Source organism: Natator depressus, chromosome 7, assembly GCF_965152275.1.
Source record: "Natator depressus isolate rNatDep1 chromosome 7, rNatDep2.hap1, whole genome shotgun sequence".
Classification (NCBI taxonomy): Eukaryota; Metazoa; Chordata; order Testudines; family Cheloniidae; genus Natator; species Natator depressus.
Window position 1 is genome coordinate 96,967,409 of NC_134240.1, and position 24,344 is coordinate 96,991,752.

At 40.5% G+C, this 24,344-nt stretch overlaps 1 protein-coding gene across 1 annotated transcript; it reads right to left on the bottom strand.

Moving 5' to 3' along the window:
• DPYSL4 (dihydropyrimidinase like 4) lies at positions 1-24,344 on the bottom strand. The gene is made up of 14 exons (XM_074959122.1): positions 23,967-24,344; positions 19,716-19,804; positions 18,701-18,885; positions 17,568-17,732; positions 16,012-16,073; positions 15,832-15,912; positions 12,759-12,827; positions 12,519-12,639; positions 11,375-11,531; positions 10,105-10,246; positions 8,589-8,759; positions 6,630-6,809; positions 2,723-2,894; positions 1-428 (listed from the first exon to the last, which is right to left on the bottom strand). The coding sequence occupies exons 1-14, from the start codon at positions 24,003-24,005 to the stop codon at positions 337-339; spliced, it is 1,725 nt and encodes a 574-aa protein (XP_074815223.1). The 5' UTR covers positions 24,006-24,344; the 3' UTR covers positions 1-336.

A 24,344-nucleotide genomic window follows, 5' to 3' on the forward strand; every position in this document is an offset into this window, starting at 1 on the left:
GGGGGTGGGCAAACTGACGCATGGTTAATTTTATCCTGAGCTTGATGGCAGATCAATTTTATATTTCCATGGTGTCCACTCCACCCAAGCCCCTTGCCCTGGCAGTGTACATTATGGCCATATAATTAATTGGTAAGGTTGCTACTTAGAGCTGCACTTCTGTTGCTTACAGCTCATAAAGCAAGGTGTTCTGGGGGAGTGTAAACAAGGCAGTCTTTTAAGATACATTTTCTGTAAATGCGAAACAGATTTGAAAAATGCTGTTCCCCAGATCACCTGCTCCAGTGGAAACCAAGACTGATTGGCAGGGAATACAATACATCACATTTGGAATCATTATGACAAAGATGTAATATTGGAACGTCCACCAGGGGGTGCGATGATTTTTTGAGCAGGGCGTCTTGCAATATGGTCATCTGTTTGAGATCCTAGAAGAGAAGGCATAGAAATTGAAGGGCTACAAACAAGTGACGACCCCATTGATTTAAATACAGGAATTATTAAATGAAATGTTTTTGTTCATAACAATATACGGTATATGTACATGAGTAATCAATAGCAATTTATTTGTCCTTAATGCATATTGATTTGGAAACTGAACAATAAAATTCAAACAAAAATAAATACCTACACTTTTTACACTTTGGGACAACTTTATAAATAAGGTATGTAGCAGTGACATGACCAATGAACTGTAGAATCTGTAGAATCTTGTAATTTGTAGTTAAAATGCTTTTGAATTTTAGCAACCCTCCTAATCAGCACTGAAGCTACAAACTATACTGATAATTTGAAGATTAAATAACATTATTATGTTTTCATGCTCAGATTGAGATCTAACCAAAGCATATTTCAAGCTTAGTAGTGGGGAAACTAAACATGCTACGATCCATACTGAGACTAAATTAAAAGGGTTAATTATAGGAAATGCTGTCAAATGCAATGAAAGAGTGTATTCTGATTGGAAGGAACTGGAAAATTCTAACTGGTTTCCTGGAAAGATCCTTTGCATACTGATTCTAGATATTCTTTGTAATGGTTTGTTTCTCCATGAATAAATAGTTTCCAGATAATAACATTCTGGGACTTCATTTCATGTAAAGCTGTCTAGGGTCCATGTGATCTCAGTCAATTAAGTGCAGAGTTTTATCCGTCCCTGTGTAATGTGGCATTTGCTTTCAAAATTCTTCTGAGCTATGACACACATGTTCATGCACCAAGTACAGTGTGACACCAAATTGAGCAGCACCTGCATGATGTTCATATATGCCAAATAACTTAAGAAAGTGCGTGTGGTACTCCCACGATTCAAATAAAACTCAAAATTGCATCACTGTGGATAAAATAGTGGAAACGATCTTTCACAGTATGATTTTTTGTATGTAGAAGTCAAATTTCAACTTTATTTACACCAGGATATATATCAAAATGAACATGAAATAAATTTAAACCTACCATTGTACAACTAGATATGCAGTACTCTTCCCTTTCCTAATGAAAGGGAAAAAAAGGGATGGCTGTCATGGTTTGCAACTTCAATTCAGGAAACTCACAAGCAGTAAATCTTCTATGTGAGTGTATTATGCCTTTATAGAGATGTGACAGTCTCCAAGCCATTGGCTGAAGGACTGCTGCTCTGAGCATTCATTATAAGATCTGGGTGACCATTCTTCCTTATATCAACTTCCCCTACTAGCTACTAGTTTAGTTGTGATTCTCCCTTTTTTAAATAAAATCTTGAGAGACTATCTTTTCATCTAGCCAATGACCTCCCCTAAAACAAGCTACTGTACATGAACATTTGTCATCTTGCCTCCACTCTAGCCACAGTGCTGAATTTGTCAATTGCTGTATATGTGTTTAGTACTTTTCTCTTCTGTAACTATGATTCCTTCTCACTCTCTCTTTCCCCATCTGTCTTGACCTTTGTGCTTTAACCATATAATACTACTTGATGCCTTTTCTTTGTTTGTTTGCATCTCAGCCATCTTCCTCTCGTAGGTTTCCTACATATCCAACCACTTCTTTTATGGAATCGGAAAAGGACACAACTCAGGCTGAATTCCTGGCCCCAGTGAAGTTAATAGGAATTTTGCCATCAATTTCAATGGGGCCAAGATTTCAACCTCTGTTGTCAGACCTCATCAGTCTGATGCCAGTCCTTGGCTCCTTTGTCTTCTCTGTTTCATATCCATTGGCCACCTCATTTTTAAATTCAAACTTGACATGCATCCTCTCTGGTATCTTGTGACCTATATACTTTAATGTATTTGCATGGATAGCTTTCAACCATCTGGAAGAATTTTGTGTTGCTTTTGTATGTAAGATACGATAGCTCTGCAAATTGTACTGTAGCAGGAAAAGTGATTTCTCAAAAGCAGCAAGGCAATCATCACATAAACTTAGTTATTAATACAATTTGTCTTTTACATTAGCAGAAATTACTAATGCAATTCTAGACCTCAATCTTTTTCTTCTACTTGAGTAAAATAACATAAGCTCTGACCCTGCCATTGAGCTCAATTTGAATGGACCCCCTGCATCCATTTGGAGTTGCATTAACTTCAGCAGGGTTCCTCCTGGGTGCACAGGTCTGCCTGCAGGGAGCTCACTGCAAGACTGGGGTATGGTCTGTAAACAATATTTGCACTTCTCAGTCAGTCTAAGCTACCCATGTTCATCTCTACCTGCAAATGCTATTGTACCCACTGAGCAAACTTACCAGACAAGCTGAACCCTGACTGATGCAGATTACGGACAGGAAGAGTTGGTATTTTGCCTGAGCAGGGAGCTATCCTTGAAGTAGGAGTGGGGGCTACAGCTTTAGCAGTCACTATGACATCATGAACTGGCCCATCATAAAGCCCCCTGGGAACACCATGAATTTCAGCAAGCTGTAGTGAGATAGAGGATAAACATGTGAGTTGATTCTGAATGAAATGATGAGAAGCTTGAAGCTGAAATCTGTTCCCTTACTGATTTTTCTTCTCTCTGTCATACATATCCTGATTTATTATTGTAGGGTTGCACATAGGTTCAGGTTATTTGTTTGAGAAGAAAGAACATTAAACATTTGCTCTGGAAAATTATTTTACAAGGAGTTACATAGATTTTGGCCGGCATAAAAAAGAAAATGGCAGGTCAGTTTTGGGCTCCATCATCCTTGTCAGTCTCCCATATAAAGGTCCCTTTCCATTAAATTGGCCACCTGGTGATGATATGGTATCCTGGCTCCCCCAAAGTATAATACAGAGAGATGAAATAGGAAGTGTTTGCTGTCAGGGTATCTTAGACACAGTGAGCATGGTACACTAAGGCCGTTACACTGCTCTCACCTTAAATTATAACAACTCCCAGTTTCAGGCCACTTTACACTGCTAGAACTGTGTAAAGGGGCCTTAGGGAAAATAAATCAAGCCCAATGTGTCAGAATCGAGCCCAGTGTGTCTTCAGGGTTCTATCATTAATTTTATTACTATTCATCCTGTTAATGTCTTTATTTTTACTGCGCCTCAGTGCATGCTGAGCACTGTACACTACCACAGAAAGTTATTGGCCCTTCCCTGAACAGCTTGCAATCCAGTTGATTCTTCAAACCAGTATTCTTCACCTCCTATCACTGAGATCAATATTTTCCTCTCCAGGGCTAGACTGGAACTTTGCAGTGGACATGAGGAAGGAGCAGTGCATAATTTTGGCTTATTGGCAAAAGACTTACTGTATTTTTATTTTTTGTTACAGAGAACACACAAAAATGGCATTTTTCCACCTCACATTCCATTCTGTTTTCCCTTTGGTATGTTGTGAGTTCTGATGTGACACAACTCAACGGAACTTGACAGGGCATGATTAAAATGTCCCATTGCATCAGGTGCTACTTTAAACCATCCATCTTCTTGACTGGTAAAAAGATCTGAAGTTAATGCAGAGAAATAGCTACAATACCAGTACTCCACTCACATTATTACCTGCAGATAGCCATTTCTCATCCCAAGCCACACAATGTACCAGTCATTTTATGATAAAAAACTAGAACAGAGCATTTAGAAAGTAGAAAAAGGGTTGGGTTTAAGCATAATGAAGTCAGGACAGATATAAATTGTAAAGAATAACTATTCTGCATTTTAAAATAGCATTTCACTTTCATTGCTAACCTGTCATGCCATCTGATCTTCATCTCTGTAACACTGAAAACTGTGTAAAGTTGATATCCAATGCAATATTTTCCAACACCATTTTGGACCCTTTTCTCTCTCCAAAAAGCCATTGCTAGACGAGGGACCAAAAAACGTAATGCAGACAACCAGACTAACTGCCCATAATATCAAATGTGACTACCCACACGAATTAACTTCACAAGCAATCAGCAACCACCTGATCTGATGCTTAACTCAGAGTCTAGGAACCTCCAGCTTCATGTGAGCAAAAGTTTATATTTAGCAAAGTGCCTTCCTTGGATGATGAAAAATGACACAATGTTTTTACTTTCAAACATAACATAGATGGAGTTTGATTGGTAGCAAATAGCCTGGAGGCCTTTTGTCACATCGAGTGGGATCAACCAGACTTAGCAATCGCTTATCTGCAAGTTAAGAAGGGTGCAAGATATGAGGGGAAAATGCAGGTAGGAGAGCATACAGGAGCAATTCTTCATATGACAGGATAAGTGTCATTTTCATGGCCATACCAGAAACTTAGGAAGGGCTGCAGGTGGGTGAGAGAGCAGGTAATATGGTCACTGCACAGATCATTGCTTCCACTCTAGTTTTAAATGACCAGCTTTAAAAGCTAAGGCTAGCTGCCATGAACAGGATTTATAGTTTTTAAAGGGCTCTGTCAGTTTCTTTTACTTGTTCTGGCTTCCACTGTTGTACCTCTATTACAGCAATGAATTCACAAAGAAAAGAAAAGCTACAGTAAATCACGTCATGTGGTTATTGCTGTAGTTGCCGACGTGCATTGGTGTATCTGGGAGAAATGAAGTGGTTACTGATACTTGCCCTCCATACATCAAATAATGAAAACATCCACAAAACACATGGAAAAATGGAGCCGTGGTGCAACTAAGAGATGATATGAAGAGCCACCAAAGGAAGCTAGTGTAGAACAGGGATCGGCAACCTTTGGCACATGGCCCATAAGGGAAATCCGCTGGCGGGCCGGGATGGTTTGTTTACCTGCAGCGTCCGCAGATTCAGAGATCGCAGCTCCCACTGGCTGCAGTTCGCCATTCCAGGCCAATGGGAGCTGCGGCAAGTGGCGGCCAGCACGTCCCTCGGCCCATGCTGCTTCCCGCAGCCCCCAGGGCCTGGAACGGCACACTGTGGCCAGTAGGAGCTGTGATCGGCCAAATCTATGGACGCTGCAGGTAAACAAACCATCCCAGCCCGCCAGCGGATTTCCCTGATGGGCCGTGTGCCAATGGTTGCCGATCCCTGGTGGAGAATAAGTCTTATTGGTCCTATAAGATGAAGGAACTATGGAAAATATTTCTGAGCTCGTTGTATTGACACCTTATCTATTAACTATTTACTTACATACAGAAATAGATCATTCCTGTGACAGAATTGCCTTACCAGTTCCTATGTTACCCCTTCTCCCAGTTGCCAGCACAGGGGATATGGCAAGCAGGAAGGGAGCAACCCTGCATACTAGCAATCCAGGGCACAAATGGGGAACCTAAAGAGTAAGTCAAATCCAGAGAGGTATCAGGAACTCCCTATTCCCCTGCAATCCCCATTGACTTTGACATTGTTTAGAATTTTCTCCAGTCTAAACATTCTTGGATGAGCACATACTTGCTACAATAACATGCATGTAACAGATTTAAAGTATTTGTCCAGAACATACTAATGACCAATTTGCACAATTGGAGGCAATAAGCGTTTGCCAACAATGGCTGAAAAGACCTGTGAGAAGAACTTAATTAATTTCATTATGGGATATATCACAAAGTGTGGTTTCCTATATTGGCTATTTGAAATAAAAATATCAGAGACCCACTCAGCCCGGGACATCTCTAATGAGAAATATCTACAATTAAATTGTAAAAATGTTGCCATCATTTCATTATAACGTATCATGTCATTCAGATGAAATACATTATTTTAAAATCTTTTACCTTTTAAATTGAATTTAGAAGGATCATGCAATTAGATACATAATGCATCTTACGTCTTTGTACTTTTCCTGTCTACTCTCCTGTAATTAGTAGATTAGTTTACCCTTAAATCTCCTTGAAGACATTCTATTTGTCCAGTACATACCTTATCATCCAATACAACATATTTGATGGAACTGCATATTAAAATTCAATACAGTTTTCTTTTATTTTAAGATGAATGTGAATTAATAAGTGGTATCAGGTGTAAGAATTGTCATTTGAACAGTAACATTGTTTATGCATAAGCCAGGCAATGCACAAGAGCAGTTATTTGATAGTTTTACACGTTTTCAAGGCCTACAAGCAGATAACATTAATTATATTTTTGCTCCTGTAAAGGGCCCCCTTTCCCTTCTCTGTGCTACCAGAAGGCTCTGGGATGCTGCAACACAACACTAATAGCAATATGAAAACAGGGATAAATCAGAACCGAGATTGTTTTCTTGCAAATAAAAATTCTCCTTACCCTGTTTCTTGCCTTTATTCTTTTATAAACAAAATCAGGGAATGTCTTTCTAGGAACGAAGCGACCAGACCCTTGAATGACAAAGAGGTTTCCATCTTCCAGCACAACTTTTCCTTGACTTATAACCACAGTAGGAGAACCACGGCACTCTGTTCCTTCAAATATATTATATTCCACATTCTGACAAATCCAAACCAGGATATTCAGAGTTAGTTTAGGGCTAAGAACAAAAAAGCCATAAACCCACCGCCTACCCCATTTTGTAATGCCTTCTTCATGTATAATTAATCATTCCTTAAATAATCCTTTAGATTAGATATGAAAAAATAAGATTATCTGTCAGTTTGGTGAGCTAAAGCAAACTGGAATGGACAAACAAAATTCATGAACATTTAGTACTAGCCTAAACCACACACTATGCTATTTGTGAAGCAAACCAGAGCCCAATTTTAGGTATGAATAAGCTCCAATTGCTTAACCTAGATCCCCAGCAGGCTTCTGCTGAAACTTACCCTGGACTGACGGAATCTTTTGCTATGTTTGTCAGGAAACCGCAAGTTCTCTAGCTGAACTGGTTGAAAAATTCCAGTTATATTTTGTGGGAAATTTGAAAGCATTTCATTTTTCAAAACTTCCCATGGAGTTTTTTTTCTCTTTAAAAAAATATTCTCCCCACCTCCAAATGAAAAATCTTCTTCAGCTTTCAAAAACAATTTTTGATACAAAGGTAATAATTTTTGGTTTCTGAAGAGCAAAGGCAAATTTTTCTTTATTGAAAATCAAACTGAAAAGCAATTTTTAACTGAAACACATCAGTTTCTGTTCAAACAAAAGACAAGAAAATTTCATTTTCTGAAAAATATTTCATTTTGGTCAAAAAGTCATATTTTGTCAAAAATATTTCAACAAAATAATTTAAATCAGTTCTACCCTCTACATTTTACTAATGTTACATGTAATTTTATCACTAACCCTTCAAATGGGAGTTCATTTTAGGATACCTATGAACTGGGAAACCCTAGAGAAGGTACAGTTTGAACAGACACTGAGTCTTTCCCCAGTGGAATATTACCAAAGAGAGAGTGACAAGCCTATCTGGGACCAGGGAAGGGGTAGGAAAGCTGGGTTTGGCTCTCCAATAAGACTCATGTTGTTGAAAGATTCCCTTTGGTTAATGGCTTTTGAGAGTGGGGGTAGTTTCTCAGCTGGTGAATCATTTGCAGAGATAAGGGTAAGGAGGCGTTCCTAAGTAGGTGATATTCATCCCCACAAGTTAGCCTAAAGTTCCAGTTGGTGAAGTGGGAATTTACCAGAGAAAGGGCTGAGTAAACACAGAGTAAGGACCCCAGGGTTTGTTCCAGTATGAATGGTCCCTACATAGCTGTCCGAAATGGAATCAATCTTGCTTCCTCTTTTTAGTTTTACATTTGAAAGAGTACAGCCCTTGCATTTATCCAACCCTCAGGGAATATATCAACAGTCCCAGTAATTTGCTAACTAAAACAAACTTCTACCTCAATAGTTCAGTTAAATCTTTTAAAGCCCTTTAAAATTCCACATGTTCAGCAATTCAAGGTTATTCAGTGGAATTCAGGAGAAATGCTGGGACAGGGAAATGTTCAGGTTAGGGTTGTACATTTTTTTTCTATGCCTATACAGTACATACTAACAGTATCACATTTACAGCAAAAGAATGGTCATCATGTATTGTTTTACTACTGCATAGTCTAGAGCATTACTCTACATATTTTTGGTGCCATTGCAGTAAATGCCAATAACAAAAGGGATTTATTTCCCTTCTCCCACTGAGATTTCATAAACAATGATACTATTATTTTACCCAAATTCTCTCTGTTTCAATTTCTCTCTGATTAAAGGGCATACATTATTTCACTAATACACCTTGGTTGCAAAATCCTATATAAAAAAAAGAAATTAAATCTCACAAAATGATTTTACCAGATGGTGGGTTTTTGCTGAGACAATTTTTGTAGCCTTGGGATTCCATATAACTAGGTCAGCATCAGAACCTACAGCAATTCGTCCCTTCCTGGGATAAAAATTAAAGATTTTGGCTGCATTTGTACTGGTCACTGCTACAAAATCATTCTCATCCATCTTCCCTGAGGCCTGGAAATCAGAAAGAAAGGAGATTGAGAAAGGAAAACTATTACCAGAAAATGAGGTCTTATCAGAAATGAATCTGCAATTTCATCTAGAATTTATGATATTTGTACATAGAGAAGATTGCACAATCGTGGGCCGCGCGTTTAGTTCAAAAATTGGCTGTCCCTGCAGGACTAGTAATTAAACACTGATAGAATGTCTCATGTTTGAAAACTGATTACAGCTCCCATTTTATAGTCACTATGTAGGTACTCCTATGACAGGAATACTGCTCAACACAACAGACACTGCATCCCACAACACTGAATAATAAGCGTACATGGTGAAGTGAGGCTACAGAGAGGTCTGTGGCAACTACTGTGTACCATTATCATTCATCTGGCAGCACTTTCATCTATAGGACTCATTTCTCTCAGCAAGTACTGGGCTCATATCCAGAATTTTCTTTAGTTGATACTGAAGTGAGTCAGTCTTCAGATTATATAATTTCTTGTCTTAGACAGAAAAATATCATGTTTATTGGAACCGGAGCTTTCTAAGTGTTATTGATCCTCAACATGCTACTCGGAGAAGGATACAAGAAACTGGAGGTACCAGAAGAAAGGGCTCAGATAGTATAATGATGGGTGAGGTATAAGAAACTAGACAGAGAGACAGGGCTCCAGTGAAGATGACGATCAATATTTTCAAAGGTGAACATTTTTAGTATAGGCTAAACAATTAGTGCATTGTAAAAAGCACAGCTGACATAACAAACCTGAAGAAGAGCTCTGTGTAGCTCGAAAGCTTGTCTTTCCCCAACAGAAGCTGGTCCTATAAAAGATATTACCTCACCCACCTTGTGTCTCTAATAACAAACTACACTCAGGATTCATTGTGGACCTGATCCAAAGCTTATTGAGGTCAACACAGAGACTCACAACTTATTTTGAGGGTACTATAATGTTGCAGAAATTACAAATGAACAAATTCCATATAGCTTGCCCAGGCCTACTGGAAAAGAATACAAATGGAAACTCCATTTCTTGCCTTTACAAAAATCTTCTGGATAGACTTTTATTTCTGATCACAGTTCAGAATGGGATAGAATATTCTTCTAATAAGAAGCTCTTTCAAGATATTTACATTCAAATGTTACATTTTCTCTCATTAGCAAAGCTTTTTTAAGTAGCAGCCTAGATAATGTCATACAATGAGGCATTTAGCAATGTAAGATGATCATGTACCTCTTTCCCTTCCATTAAAGAAAATCTTACTATTGTCTAAATCCTCATATCTGACAAAAATGCCACTTGCATGCACTTGCATTGATAATTCAGCAAACATTTACACTTATTTAGTTACTTACCACACACTTCTCCCAAATTATTGACATTCTTTCTTCAATGCCATTTGTTCCCTCTGGAATACGGGTAAAGTTATCCTTTCCTACTGCCTTCTGAGCGGTGGTAAATGTGCAGTGGGCACTGCCTGCAACCTGCAGATCCCCACTGAGTTAAAACAAACCAAAATGCAGTTAATGGACAAAATTGATTGCTCAGATTGTATTGTTCAGTGTAATAATTCAAGGGCCTTTTCTATGCAACTATATACTCTTTCAGAGTGAAATTATCTCCTGTGTAGCAGGTTAAGTGTGACATAAATGGCTCATAGGTCTTGTGCTTAGCCCTCTGTGCAGCAGTGAATTTCATCCTTCGGGTAAAATTTTCAAAGGTGCCTAGGTGATTTAAGTTCTTAAGTCCATTGGATTTAAGTGCCTAGATACTTCTGAAAATGTTACCTTAAATCCCCAGGAACTGCACTCCTTAAATCAACATCCCAGTCTTGATTCTTGATCCATCCTTTTGGCCCTGACAGCCTTTCAAGAAATTATTCTAAAGGACCTTTTATATCAGGTGTATTCCTGGCTATGGCCTGACCCAGGACAAAACCAGATTCTATATACCAGAATCTATTATAACTCAACAAATTTGAGATAGGCTGATAGCGTTGGGAGAAGGAAAGGGGAGAGCCGAGGTGGTTCTCTGGAATGAGGCTCTCTGGAGACATCTGCTTATGGAGCCCTGAAACATCCTTCCTGATTTATGTCAAGGCTGTATTTAGATTGAATTATATGCATATTTTATTATCTGTTAGTGGACATTATTCCACAGGGAAAAGATTAATCAAATCAAATCTGTTTGCTTCCCTAGAGTCCAGTCACACCTCTAGAGAGAAAAATTTTGTGAAATCTCAGAGAATGCAAAATAATTCTCATCAGGAGACTAATTAGGGCAGAATATTTACTACTATAGCTGCCCTTCTATAGGTCAATAGTCTCACCCTACACAGTCTTCATGTGTTACTTTGGGAGCTGATTTTTCCATCCCTACTCAGGCTGAATAGTACTTTAGTTGACAAGGAGTGCTGTTGAATGGTTCTATTCAGTGAGCTTTTTGGTGATGACTAGCGAAGACCCTAAGCCAAAACCCCAGATCCAGACAGCATGGAACTATAAGGTGATTGGATCAAAACTCCACTCTGCTCTTTGGGCCCATCTCTGTGGTTGAATAATAATAACCCCAGGGACTGGGTTTTGTTCCGCATGCCACTGTCATTTATTCTCCTTGCCAACTCACCATGATAACAGAGAAGTGAGATAATCAGATGTAGTAGGGTCAGGGCTAACTGGAGGGGATGTAACAAAGGCTGCAGCTTTGGCCCAATTCTTACTCCAGTAGTGTGATCCATCAGTGCCAAGACTCGCTGTAATTGGCTCTCCATACACAACTGTGCCTAAAGAATAATAATGCTAATACATAATCTGAAAATATGTAACATACTCCCGATGGTGTACTCTCTTTTCTCACAGTGTAGACAAATGCTAAGATTAGGAATAAAAGATGGTTTGAGCCAGTTTCTCTGTATTTCAGTTTTCTGAATTTCTGTCAGCCAATCAGATTGCTACAAAATTGAACAGTATTCCTTGTAAAAGTACAAAGTACCAATCAAAAAACAGCCTTGGCCAAACCCTAGAGTCTATTCGGTCCTATTTTTTGCTAAGAAAGACCAAAGAAAGCAGAACAAACACTTCAGGACATGGCTCCTTATTTGTAACAGGGAGGGGAAAGTGTTTAAAAATCCCTCTCAATGAGATACCAAAAATTACACAAAAACTGTGGGCAAAATGCACCCTCCTGATGTAACTCCATTTAAATCAGTTGATTTATACCTGGGATAGACGCAGTCTTGTATGTTTATGACTGGATATTTCTGTCTCTCACTTCTGTCACTCACGTCCATGCACTGTGGGCCAGATTCCCACCCCAGTTGGTGTAAATCAACACAGCTCCATTGGCTTCAATGGAGATCCCCAGCTGAGGATCGGTCTGAATTACTACATTCTAGGTATTGTGTTACCTTGTTTTCTTGGAGGAATATTTCTATTAGTTTCCAGTGTGTCAGCAGTTTGAGTTCTCAGTCATTCCCAGTTTCATTTTTTCCATTCAAAGCATGACAAGAGGTTGGAAATGAATTCTTGACATTTTTTTCCAACTCCACCTAATGAGGCTTGTGTAGCAAAGTCTTCAGCCAATCTCTACAACTCTTTTGAGTTCACTTCAGTGCAATTAAACTTCAGTACATTTTGAAAACTGAAGCTAACATCAAGTTTTGTGCTTTTCAGATGTACCAGAAATTGGCTAATTATGAACTCTTAACTCCCTTTTATTGCAGACCAGTAAAAAGTTTTAATTAGTGTGTAAATGTGAAGTGGTGTTTTACCTTTTCGTTTTGCTTGAGCTACCACATCTGCAGCACCCTTGCTCATTACTTTTGTGACATACAATGGGCAGTTGGCTTGTTTTGCTATTGTAATTGCACGGTACACTGCCTCTGCTTCAACCTTGGGAAACAAGAACACAACCAGGTGACATCTTACCACATCTCTTTTAGTTGAATGAACATGAGTGGAGACTTTTCTAAAGCTCTAAACATGTCCATTTGAAGAACTTAAGATATTACCTCCTCTGGGTGGCTAAGAACATGCCCTTCTGGCCCAGTAATTCCAAGTTCCAACAGTCTCTTTTGCTCCTAAGTGAATGTAGAAAAATGAGAGAAACAGTAAGTGATGGGAACAATCTAAAATAATGTGGGACTGGAACATCATGTCTAGAAGTACTTGAGGGTTATGGAAATTCCTAAATAATATCCTGGAATACCATTTATATCCATGACAATTAGAGCATTTTAGGAAGATGCTCTAGTCTCTGCTATGACAATAAGAAACAAGACATTCTAGTGGGATTGGTCATACTACTCAGCATACTACACTCTAGTGATTTGACAACATATTGGTAGTGTTCACTTGCTCAGAAACAATTAAGCAATATGCAGTGATAACTATGTGCTTTTCCTGGGCTAATCATTCAGGCACTTCAAACTTCAAACAGGAACAGGAGGCTGAAGGCTGGGTAGCTCCATCACACAAGGCATTCCTATCCTTTTAGAAGTGCAGATTGAGGGGCTTGTGAAGTCCCATACATATTCCTGGTGGCAATGATTTATGCAGGTCATCCCAAGTGAGCATCGAAAAAGACTTTATACCACTCTGCACTGTCCAGCATTCTGTGTATCCCCTCCCACACACACTTTCAGGGGAATGTTATTACCTTTATTAGTATTATTTTTTCATAGCCTTCAACGTATGGAGCCAGTTTTCTCTGTTGCCTGATCCAGTGCTTAATTTGTAATTAAAGAGGTGCCAGGGCTCAAGCAATTAGCTGCTGGGACTCAAGTAATTTTTATACTTTCATAACTGATGCAGCAAGCCCAGGTGCCGGGGTTATGAACTGCCAAGCCTAGAGGTGCTGGGGCTTGGCACTGGAAAGCCCTCACACAAATTAAACACTGGCCTGATCCCATGAGGTACTGAGCACATCCACAGCTGCCCTCAACTACTACAGAAGCCAATAGAGGTAGAGGGAGTTCAGCTCCTTGCTCTTAGCATTAGGCCAAAGCATGGGCCTCAGAGAGAGAGAAAATTATAACTAACACTGGAGAAACATTTCTAGGGCTAAGAACAAATGCTGTGTGTTCCATCAGTAAGCTGGGAATCTCACCATCCACCAGTGATATAGAGCTCCCTTTGCCAGCTCTGCAGAGGCCACTAAAGATAATCTGCCACACTTGGAAAAACTTCAGTGTGCTGCTCACCTCTTCATAGGCTTAGGGTGGCAGATTTGGCCCAGCTGCCTCTTTGTCATGATGGGGGGCAACCAGGCCAAATCTGCTGCCAAAAGCAGCTGCCCACAAATCTGCCACCCTAGGCAGCTGCCTAGTTTACCTATTGGTAAAGCAGCCCTGGCAGCTCTGAAAAAGGGAAAGATATACGATCCTAAACCTGTCATTACTGAAGGGCTGACTATTGCCCATCCTGACCCTCAGGCCACTGTAATGTTTGTGACGAAAACCCCATGTTGCGGGGAGCAGGGGGAAGGTGAAGGAAATGTTTCTTTAAAAGGCTGTTCAGGGGTAGGAGGGAATGTGGATGAATCAGCACATTCCTTGGCTGTCCTGGCCACACCCCTTCTTATCTAGCATTGTCCACATTTTGTGCCTGCTGACTCCTACCCATCATCAGTGGAGGGGTGGATTCTGTAATTTTCCGCTGCTCTCTGTGAACAGTCTGCTGCCAAATTTATGGAATTTTTATTTCTGTACCATCCATGTTCCCTTTGCAAATATCCTGGAAGTTCACCTCAAGGGCTCTAATGTTATCATGCTGCAGCTTAAATAAATACTTTTGAAGATATTGAACTGCTTGGGATCACATTATGTTTAACAGCCAGCTAGGGAGAATGAAAAATCCTAGTGGGGAAAATTGGTTTTAAGTTCAGGCCTGTTTGATACAAAAAGGCTACTTGAAGTGTTGAGAAATGGCATTTAATTATAAAGTCCTCTCTTATATAATACTGCCCATTCAGTTACCTGATTCTTATTCGGAATGAATGACAAGTTTACTTCTATTCTGCATTGTATATTCCGAACATTTATTTCACATTTTTCTAGGCTAGACTAGAGAAAGGTAGAATGAAAATCAATACAAATTTTGAATGCAAAATACTCCCTTGTTGCTATTTGATCCTACATTTGGAACTATGTATCCATCTGAAATGTACACTACTGTGAAAGCCTCAAATCTCTTGAATGTTCAGGGCTAGAGCCTCCAATTTTTAAACAAAATGAGAATAAGACATCTCCAAAAGCAGGCACAGTTTAGAGAAGTAAAAATCCCTAAAATCTGCAGACAGCTGTTATAAATGTACATGTGATGATAATCAACTGGATGCAAACAGTCAGCATGATGCCTCTGCTTTTAATAAGGACTCCAGATCTCCTTCCAAGCTCTTCTGCCAATATATGATGTCACAACCGGCTTTGCTGCCAGTCCACTCCCTCCAAAGCTCAGGTAATCAGCTTAACCTAAAGGCCAAATCCTGCCTTGTTGTGTGGGTGGGTGGACTAGGCAGGGAAGAAGATGTAGAGAACACCCACCCTCTACTTCCCACATGCCTTAGCAGGGCAGAATACCAACCTAACACTGCAGGGAGCACTGAGGAGAGAGACCAGCTTCTGCACTGGCCACTACACTGCAGACCCAAGAAGGTTTGCTCTACAGGCAAATTTATCGAATTTTTATTTCTGTACCATCCATATTCCCTTCTGCAGATATCCTTGAAGTTCATCTCCAGGACTCTCATGTTTCCTTAACTCAGCCACTGAAGTCAATGGAAGTTTTGCCAATAATTTCAATTGGAGCACGATCTGCGTGATACCGTGACTGGCAGCATGCACTAGTGGAGCATATGCTGATTCTTTTCACAGAAGTAGCCAGGGGCTCCCAGCAATGTATGCCTCCTGGCCAGCTTTGTGCCACCTGTTTCTGAGCTGGCAGGATGACTCAAATGCTGGAAGTGTGTCTGGCACTGCTCTGCCCCATACTGCCCGTTGTGCAGCCACTCCATTTCAGGGCAGCGTTTTGGCCTAAATTAATATTGTGACTAGTTTTTAATTTAAATGGATACATTTACTATACCTCGTCAATGATGTCTCCATTTTCAGCATGCACTTGGGCAATGGCACCCAGGTCGCGAATAATGCTGAATATTTCATACATCTGTCAGGAAGGAAGGAAAGAATTTTCTAGAGTCAGATAGGTACAGTTTATAAAAAGTGTAGTTGATTACTTTTTTGCATTTCAGTTATTCTGTGTTACCTGGGCGTCGGTGCACTGGAGCTTGTCTTTATAAGCCATGAAAACTAGAAAGGAGTTCACACCTTAAAAAAATAAATTACATGTATATTTATTGTCACAGCTGAAAACAAATCACTCATGTCTACTAGAGAGGGATGGAAAAGGTGGTGTTCAGATCTAGGTAAGGTTTTTAGACTAGTGTTGAGGATTGAGATTGAATCGAGGCTAGGGTTCAGATTTTGACTGAAGGGCATGAAAACTTGTAGCTGTTCTTATGAGATTTGGGCCCCAAATGTTGTAGTGCATGACAGATGTTGTACTGCCATTAGTTTTTAGATGCATTTAAACCAGAACCAATAAACAACCCATTTCTAGTTTTAGATCCAACTTGGAACCAAAACCACACAGGTGAGTTCAGATTCATGGATCTGAATCTTAACCCTTTCCACAAACCGATTTGAATTCTAAGCTCTAATGCTGGCTCCTTTCTAGGTGCTGTATTTGAATCATTTTATTAAAGCTAAAAGTACAAACTGAAGCCAAAAGCACTACATTCAAAACAATTTCCTTTAGTTATAGAACTACATATACAACACTTACGTATACTACATTGCACAAAATGCATAACTCGTCTCTATCTAATGTGTACTCTGATTCATTTAGTGTTGGGGCCTAGCATGTTAATTGCTATTGTATTGCTTTACTCTGTTTTTATGTAGATAAAAACCACAATGGTTTTTAACTTATAATCACACTGTGAAATTCTCTCCATTTCATTACTATATATGGGTAAGTATGAAAAATGTCTGGTTTCAGCTTTGAACACCTGCTTCCTTAACTACCACTGAGAATTTTAATGGAAGATTCATTAATAGTTTCTGTGTTAACTGACAAATTCTGTCCCTGAATGTACAACTGCAATTGCCATTGAAGCCAATTAGATTTGTGTAGCGCGTCTGAGCGCAAAACACAGCCCCAAATATGTGACTAATGCGACATATTAGTGAAATGCACTAATCCTGTGGTGGGTGAGTTCTTCAGTAGACAATGTCCACTAGGTAGATATCCACGGGTTCTTATATACAGGAACTACAGGTACAAGTTTTTGTGAAGGGACTGTCAGTGCACAAGATATACACTCTACTTTCAGTACTGCAGGCTGGGAATGTGCTGCTTTATTCCACTATATTACAGAGTGGCTGGGGAATGGGGAAGCACCCACTAACTAAACAAGAGGCGAAGAAGGTATGGCTCCAACCCATAATACTCTGAGTAACCCGGTTAACCCCTTGATATCCACTTTATTATAAAAGTGAAGTAATATTGCACAATTTGGCCCTATGGGTCCAATCCTGAAATTCCTTACATAGATAAATCTCCAATATAGTCAGTGGGAGTCTTGACAGTGTAAGGACTTCAGAACTAGGCCCAATAATTTTGTCTTGTACTACCAAAGGAGGTTTCTTGATGTTAGAGGGATGCATATTTCCCTAAAAAGTAGCTGATCTTTTTTCTTGTGTTAACTTTCACTCTTGATGATAACTAGGTTAGTAGAATACTGGTCTTTTTGTCCTTACCTTTGTCTTTCACTAGAGCTTCCAGTTCCTCTTTTATGCTCTCATGCCAGCGTGTGATGTCAATATGCAGTGAATAATCACAACAGGCTTTGCTATCAGCACACTCTCTCCATTGGTCATATGCAGCAAGCAGATTCATTCCAGAGTCAGGGAATACATGGTCAACTGAAGAAATATTGCAGAGTGTCAGCAGCCTTTATATGATGGGATAACACAGGGACATTATTATAATGCCCATAAATATGCATTTGTCTAGCAGTTTTCTATGGTAGGAAGGAGAAATTTTAATGCAAATTATTCTATAATTAAAAATGAGGAATATGAAAGCTTCCAAACTGTGTTTAACTCCATTAAGACAGAGACAAAAACCAGCAAAACAAGTCAATTCCAAGTTGTGGCTAACAGTACAACCTGGATTCATCTCCTTGTGTCTAGATAATATGGTCATGTGAGACAGGTGTGTGCTATCATATACATGCCAGGGGCCAAATTCTGCTCTTAGATATCTGTGCACAGCTTCCTTTGACTTTAGCAATGGCAGTCATGCATAGGTACTGTGTTTCCCACTACACCTACCTACACCCCTCAGTATTAACCTGTGAGACCATTTATAGTTCAGTTCTGTGCCTCCAGTGAGTAAACACTGGACTGAACTGTGTGGTGGTTTTGTAAGGTCTACTTGGGATCAGATTGAGTAATCAAAATAATTTTTACTTTGAACCTCAAAAGTATTTGCTCTCACAATCCCAGAGCTGGAAACTAGTGCAATATTTGATTTCGTAACCAGGTCACTTTTCTTTCTCCACCTACAAAAAGCAAGGTATATAAATATAAATTTTCTGTGACCATCTATTTAAAAAGGCCCAAATAAAAAGGTGCCCTGTATAGCTTACAATGATAAAGGTGAAATGGCCTCATAATAAGTAGAATCTTTATATTTTAAAAAGGAACATATAACAAAAGCAGAGTTTATTAAAGGGAACTTAATACTTAGTACAATTGTAACTAACCTGGTCAGACCTAAAGTCTCACTCCTGTGTTAACTGACACTGAGCAATCTTTTCGGTGGTGGGACACCTCATTTGCTTTTTGAAAGATGTACTTCTTAGAGTCATTGCAATGATGCTACTTACGTATCATGGTGGTTCCTCCTGCTAGGGCTGCTTTTGTGCCTTGATAGAAGTCATCAGCAGAGGTCATTCCCATCACAGGCATTTGTAGTCTAGTGTGGACATCTATTCCTCCTGGCATAACTAACTGGCCATAGGCATCAACAGTTTTGACGCCACCAGGAACTATCAGGTTTTCTCCAATTTGCCTAAAAATAGTATTAAGAAGTTCTACTAGCCGCAAATAACATTTAGACAAAAATGTATTAACTTCCTGTTGTTAAAAGTGAGTATGTGTGTGTGCTCATGTCCATTTCTGTAAGCTTTCCCACACTGTGCTGCCAATGCACATCAGTTATGCTCTCTTTTGAGAAATGGGGGATAGTTGGTATCTTCAGAACTCTAAGGGAACTCTAAGTTTCTCCCATATTCTCCTGACTTAGATGCACATTCTCTTGTGAGGCCTCATATCACAGTCACCATCCTTTTGGAAACAGAAGTTTGGATGAAATTTCATTCAGACCCATAGCTGTTGCTTTTGAGAATTGCGAGCCAGGCTCTCATCTCCACTAGCAAAGCACTGCCTCCAAAACTTTCTTAACTCTAGGATGGGATTGATCAGATCTCTCTCTCCTGCATGGCAGTGCAGAGCACCAATACCAGCCCCACAGGCCAGCCCATTTCAGGGCATCAAATGTGACCCACAGCTCTCTTCATTCATGTAGTCCTAAACCACTCCCCAACTAGTACTAACAGTGACCGCAAATTTGATAGTAGCTACTAAAGAAGTAAGATCATTAAGAACTAAGATCATTTTACTTGTTGCCTTCAAGAACACAGCTAGAACTCAAGAAAGGAAGTATTCCTTTCAGCTTTTTCTTCCAATGCCCTATGAACTATTGATTTTTTTCCAAAAGAATATTTTGAACATATTTCTGAAAAAATTAAAGGGGTCTCTGGAAATGATTATTCATATTAAATTGCACCATCAATGTTAAGTATGTAAATTGTAAAACAAAATATTTCTTAAGTAACTTACTTTATCAAACTGTCTTCCACATAGATATCAGCATAAAATGATTGATCATCATTGACGATCTTTCCTCCTTTGATTAGAAGCCGGTCACTCTAATAAAAAAAAATGTTTTCCAAGATTATTTTATTTAGAAGTTGTTTTACTCATTACAGGCCTTCATGCATAATAATCTATAATTGCCTGCTGCACTTAAAGTCTGAGACAAAATATTTTGCACGTCTATTAGTCCAATTTAGTTTAAAAAATACACCCAAACTATTTCATATCAAAGCCTGACTGTATTCCACATATAAAAAGTATAAGAAGTATTTAAAACTAAAATGACATATATTTTACATACAAATAAAACATGTTTTAACTTCTTCAAATCAACCAGAAAGGGGATTTAATTTATATTTTCCACAGCACAAGCCTAGAGAACTGTATGCTGCACAGAAGATGTAAGGAGTGATTTTAAAAAAAAATATTAAGGCAAAGTTACAATAAAACATTCACATACTACAGTGCACATTACATATTACTCATTTTTTCATTAATTGCACATCCACAGCTTTGAGTAGCTCTGCAAAACATTTTTTGCTCCACCCTCCAATATAAATAACTCCTGCTCAACATGATCACACTAATAAGCACAAGGCCATCCTGCTGGTTTTGGAGAGGGGTGATGTGATGACCCTTTTGGTAAACGTACACTTAACTGACTCATATTATATAAGTAAGAGAGAAAGGGTCACTACCAGCCTCCTTCTGCAGATGTGGAGACCAGTTATTTATGCTGCAGTCTGTGCATATGTGCCAACATTTTAAAAAGTGTTTGCAAGGGACAGTTGTGCACCGAAGCCATGGATGTGGGATTGCTTGCTTGGCTTCCCCCGAATGCTGTTACTGGCAGATTTTCTGTGCATTCGGGTGAATTTTAGCACTGATATAAGTGAATTGAAAACAGCAATTCAATAAGTTATCATAACCTCTTTCTGAGGAAGGTAACTATTACTCTCCCTATTTCACTGATGGGGAAACTGAAGCAGAAAGTTTAAGTAGCTGACTGAGGCAACAGATGAAGTCAGTGTCAGAACTGGGATTGGAATGCAAGTGTTACTTGCTCTCAGTGCTGTGTTAGCCCACTAGACCATGCTGCTTCTCATGATATTGAGGTGCCTCATTGTGGCCAGTGGCCACTTTGGCTGCTAAGTTGAGGAGCCATTGTATTTGCAGACAGCTGGCTGGGAGGCAGCTTGCAGCAGGCCCAGCAATATTAGGGGCATCCAAAGTGGTACTGCCCTTCTACACATGGCAACTGGTCTGAGGTTCTCACAGAAATTGAGGAATCAACGGGCATGAGTGTCACAGATCTGAAAGGTCAGCTTTAGGGGAGCTGATGGAGTGGCTGTGATCTTTTGGGAAATCAATGAGAAATGTTCAACTCTAGCAACTGATTTGTATCAGTTTACATTTTCTAGGTTCTCTTTGCAAGGAAAAGGACTAGGCACCCACTGTTACATAAGAAAGTGGAGATTAACGGTAACATTTCCAGGTTCTCAAAATCAGATTATCCTGCAGCCCCGGGCTTCACAGATCCCAAAGGATTCTGACATTAGTCAAAGGATTCTTCACTAATCGCTGTCATTTTCCACACTGGGCATTTTAGATGCATAAGAAAATGTAGGATCAGGCTCATATTTTTAAATGTGAAACGGCAGCATAGTTTATTACAGTTTTTCCTCCAACTGTGACCCCTACAGTGACTCTAAAGAATTTACTCCCAGGGCTACAATGGCCACTGCTAAGGATTCTGATGCACATTTAAAAATAATTGCTGGATGTAACAACATGTGACAATACAGTCTAGGAGAGTGGATTACAGGACCAGAGAAATGTGCAATTATAAAATTAATCACAGACACCACTTCTGGGCCTTGATTTTTCAGTCTGGGTCAAAGGGGTATGAATAAAGCTACTAAACAATTTTGCTGTGTTTATGAAAACTCCAAAACATATTTCATTTATATTCCACAGCCCTTAGTCTATTTTTCAACTATTTTTCTTGCTTCCCAGCCAAAAAGAGCCACCACATTCACTGACCCAGGGGAGCTCTATTGGCCTCCTCCACTATGCAAATATACAGGCCAGTCCCTGCTCTGAAAGCACACCCACTCTGTAACAACCACAAAATGCCAGATGTTCTTAATGGGCTTTTACTGAACTCTCTGAGTCCCTTACAACCTGTCACATATGCAGGCTGATTCTCTCTGGCTTACTCAATGTCACTTACTCAGTGAACACTTTTAAAGGGTACTCAGTGCTATTTCTCTCTCCCCTTGTGCGGCTCTATTTTAGAGCCCACGAGCCAAGAAGAAGAAGAAAACATGCTGCCCAAAGGTTTCTCCCCTCCTCAACAAAAGTCCTGGCAATCAGGGTAAGGAGGCTCCTATTACAACAGTGATAGGGACCTAAGGGGTGGTGTGGCACATTCCTCCACAACACAGTGGTGATGAGAGATGGAGGATGGAGTGAGGCCCACTGCAGTGAATGAGCATGAGATCCCACAGCTACAGTATTCTCGCTTTTTAGTACTTTGGGTTTACAGGATGGACCAGAGGATATGGGTTTATGAACCAGGAGTAAGAAGACTATGGGAATCAGGGCTGATGGGGAAAGAAGACAGTAAACATTAAGTCCTGATTAAATATAGAAAATCATACTTTTTAAATTTTATTTCTGTTAATTTCCAAATATAATGTGGCGGTCCTGCAGAATAGACCCTTCAGATTCAAAGATATGTATGTTTGCCTTTCTTTTAAAAGCAATATTTGTAGTCTCTTAGGTAACATGGCTGCCCTGGTGTGTGAAAGATAATAAGCAGGTGCACACAAGATCCGAAAAGCAGATGCCTATTGTTGTACAAGGGCCTCTTCCTGACAATATAATGCTGCAGAAACCTCTCTGAGTTCAAGTCAGGTTATGTTCAACAAAGGACCATGCTAATTCTCCAAAAGGCTTTCATAGGACGCTTGTAGTAACAAAGGCCTAAGACCAACCCCAAGAATACTCTTTCAACTTCCTCCTGTTTTGCTCTACCAGGTCTGATTTCATTTCAGAACTAAAACCCACATCCCATCTTGCTTAAGGAATAATGTATCTATAAATGATGCTTTAGAACTATATTTCAAAAATACTAATTATTATTAATAATTATTCCTTTCCAATCTCCCTAAAATGTTGCAGAACTAGGCAAAAATACGGCCCTGCAACCTAAATTGAGGGAATAAATACATGAAATTCGAATAGACACTTTATCTTAGGCATATAAGCAAGTCCAAAGTTATCAAAGTCCATGCTTAGTCACTCATGTTATTTTTTTATTTTCTGAACTCGTAGGCTGGGAGAAAAGATGTTGCTCTCTAAGGACAAGGCAATATAAGCACATTCAAACTGCTGCGTCCTTCGGGCCCATCAACCCTTTATGAGAAATTAGGGCCTGAAAGGGAATGAGCTAGGAAACAAGGGAGCGCCAGCTTCTTAGCAGAAATAAAGCAGATTCAATGGCCTGAATGATTTGCAAAGCTGCTGATCAACATACATTCTCCTCTTCCTCCCGGAGTCGGGAAAAGCCCCTACTCTCAGGCTTCTCTGGGACTTGGTAGGTATCTGCAATCTCACCGTGCGCACTGTTTTCCTAACGTGTTTGCTGACTGTCCGAGCTCCCTGCCAGGGACCTTTTTACTGGGGCATGATTGTCTCCGCTGAGATTTGGGGAATGCAGCAGAGAAATATTTGATATAGCCAGGCCAGCCCTCCTCCCCGCGCCGCCCAGACACAGAGCCTGGATTACAGGGCGGGCAGCGCAGCCATGGCAGAGACGCAATCACAGCACTCGCTAGAGAGCTGCTCCGCCAGCATCTCCTGTCGTCCCCAATCTTAAAACGAGCATGAAATAACCCCACCGCCCACATTTCCGAGTCCGTGTCTCCTTCCCCGCGCTGCCCGGCTACCGCACGTTTGTCCTTTACGGCCCCTGTCCCCTGAGCGCTGCCAGGGTGCTGGATCGGTTATTGTGGCCCCATCACCCTCCCGCCTCCTGCCCTGCAGCAAACCCAGCAGCTCCCGGCCGATAGCTGCCCGCTGCGCCCGGGCTGCTGCGAATAAAAAGGCCGATCGGAGGTTCGGCACAGAGAAATGCCCTTCTAAAAGGAAAGGGGAGCAGCCCCAGCCGCCACCCCGCCAGGCCCCGGGCTGCCTGGGCCTCCCTCTCACCGTGATCCGGGGGATGTTCTTCTTGCCTTGGTACGACATCTTCCCGCAGCTGCCTCTCCTTTCCGAGCGAGCGCAAGGGGCAGGAACCCACCCTCAGCAGGTGCGCTGCGGGGCCGGGCGGGGGGTCCCTGCTGGCTCTGGCTCTCCTCGGCGGAGTGGCCGGAGCGGGCGGCTTTTTGTGGCGTCTGTGTTTGTTCCTCCCTGGCTGCCTGTTGTTCTTGGAGAGCTCGGTGGCTCCCCCTGTTCTGGCAGTCCCGCAGCCTCGCTTCGCAGCTGCCTGATTAGCATTCCAGGCTCATGCTTCCCCGACAGCAGCCGCCAGGGAGGCAGCCATGCAGACAGCCCGCCGGGGCCTTTCCCCAGGCACCAGCCACTTCC

Coding starts and splice junctions, on each gene's coding strand:
- DPYSL4 (XM_074959122.1), bottom strand. CDS start 24,005: ATGTCGTACCAAGGCAAGAAGAACATCCCCCGGATCACG. Junction 17,733..18,700: donor AGGAGGAACCACCATGATAC/GTAAGTAGCATC, acceptor ATATTTCTTCAG/TTGACCATGTATTCCCTGAC. Junction 8,760..10,104: donor TAATTTGGGAGAAGTGTGTG/GTAAGTAACTAA, acceptor TCTGATTTCCAG/GCCTCAGGGAAGATGGATGA.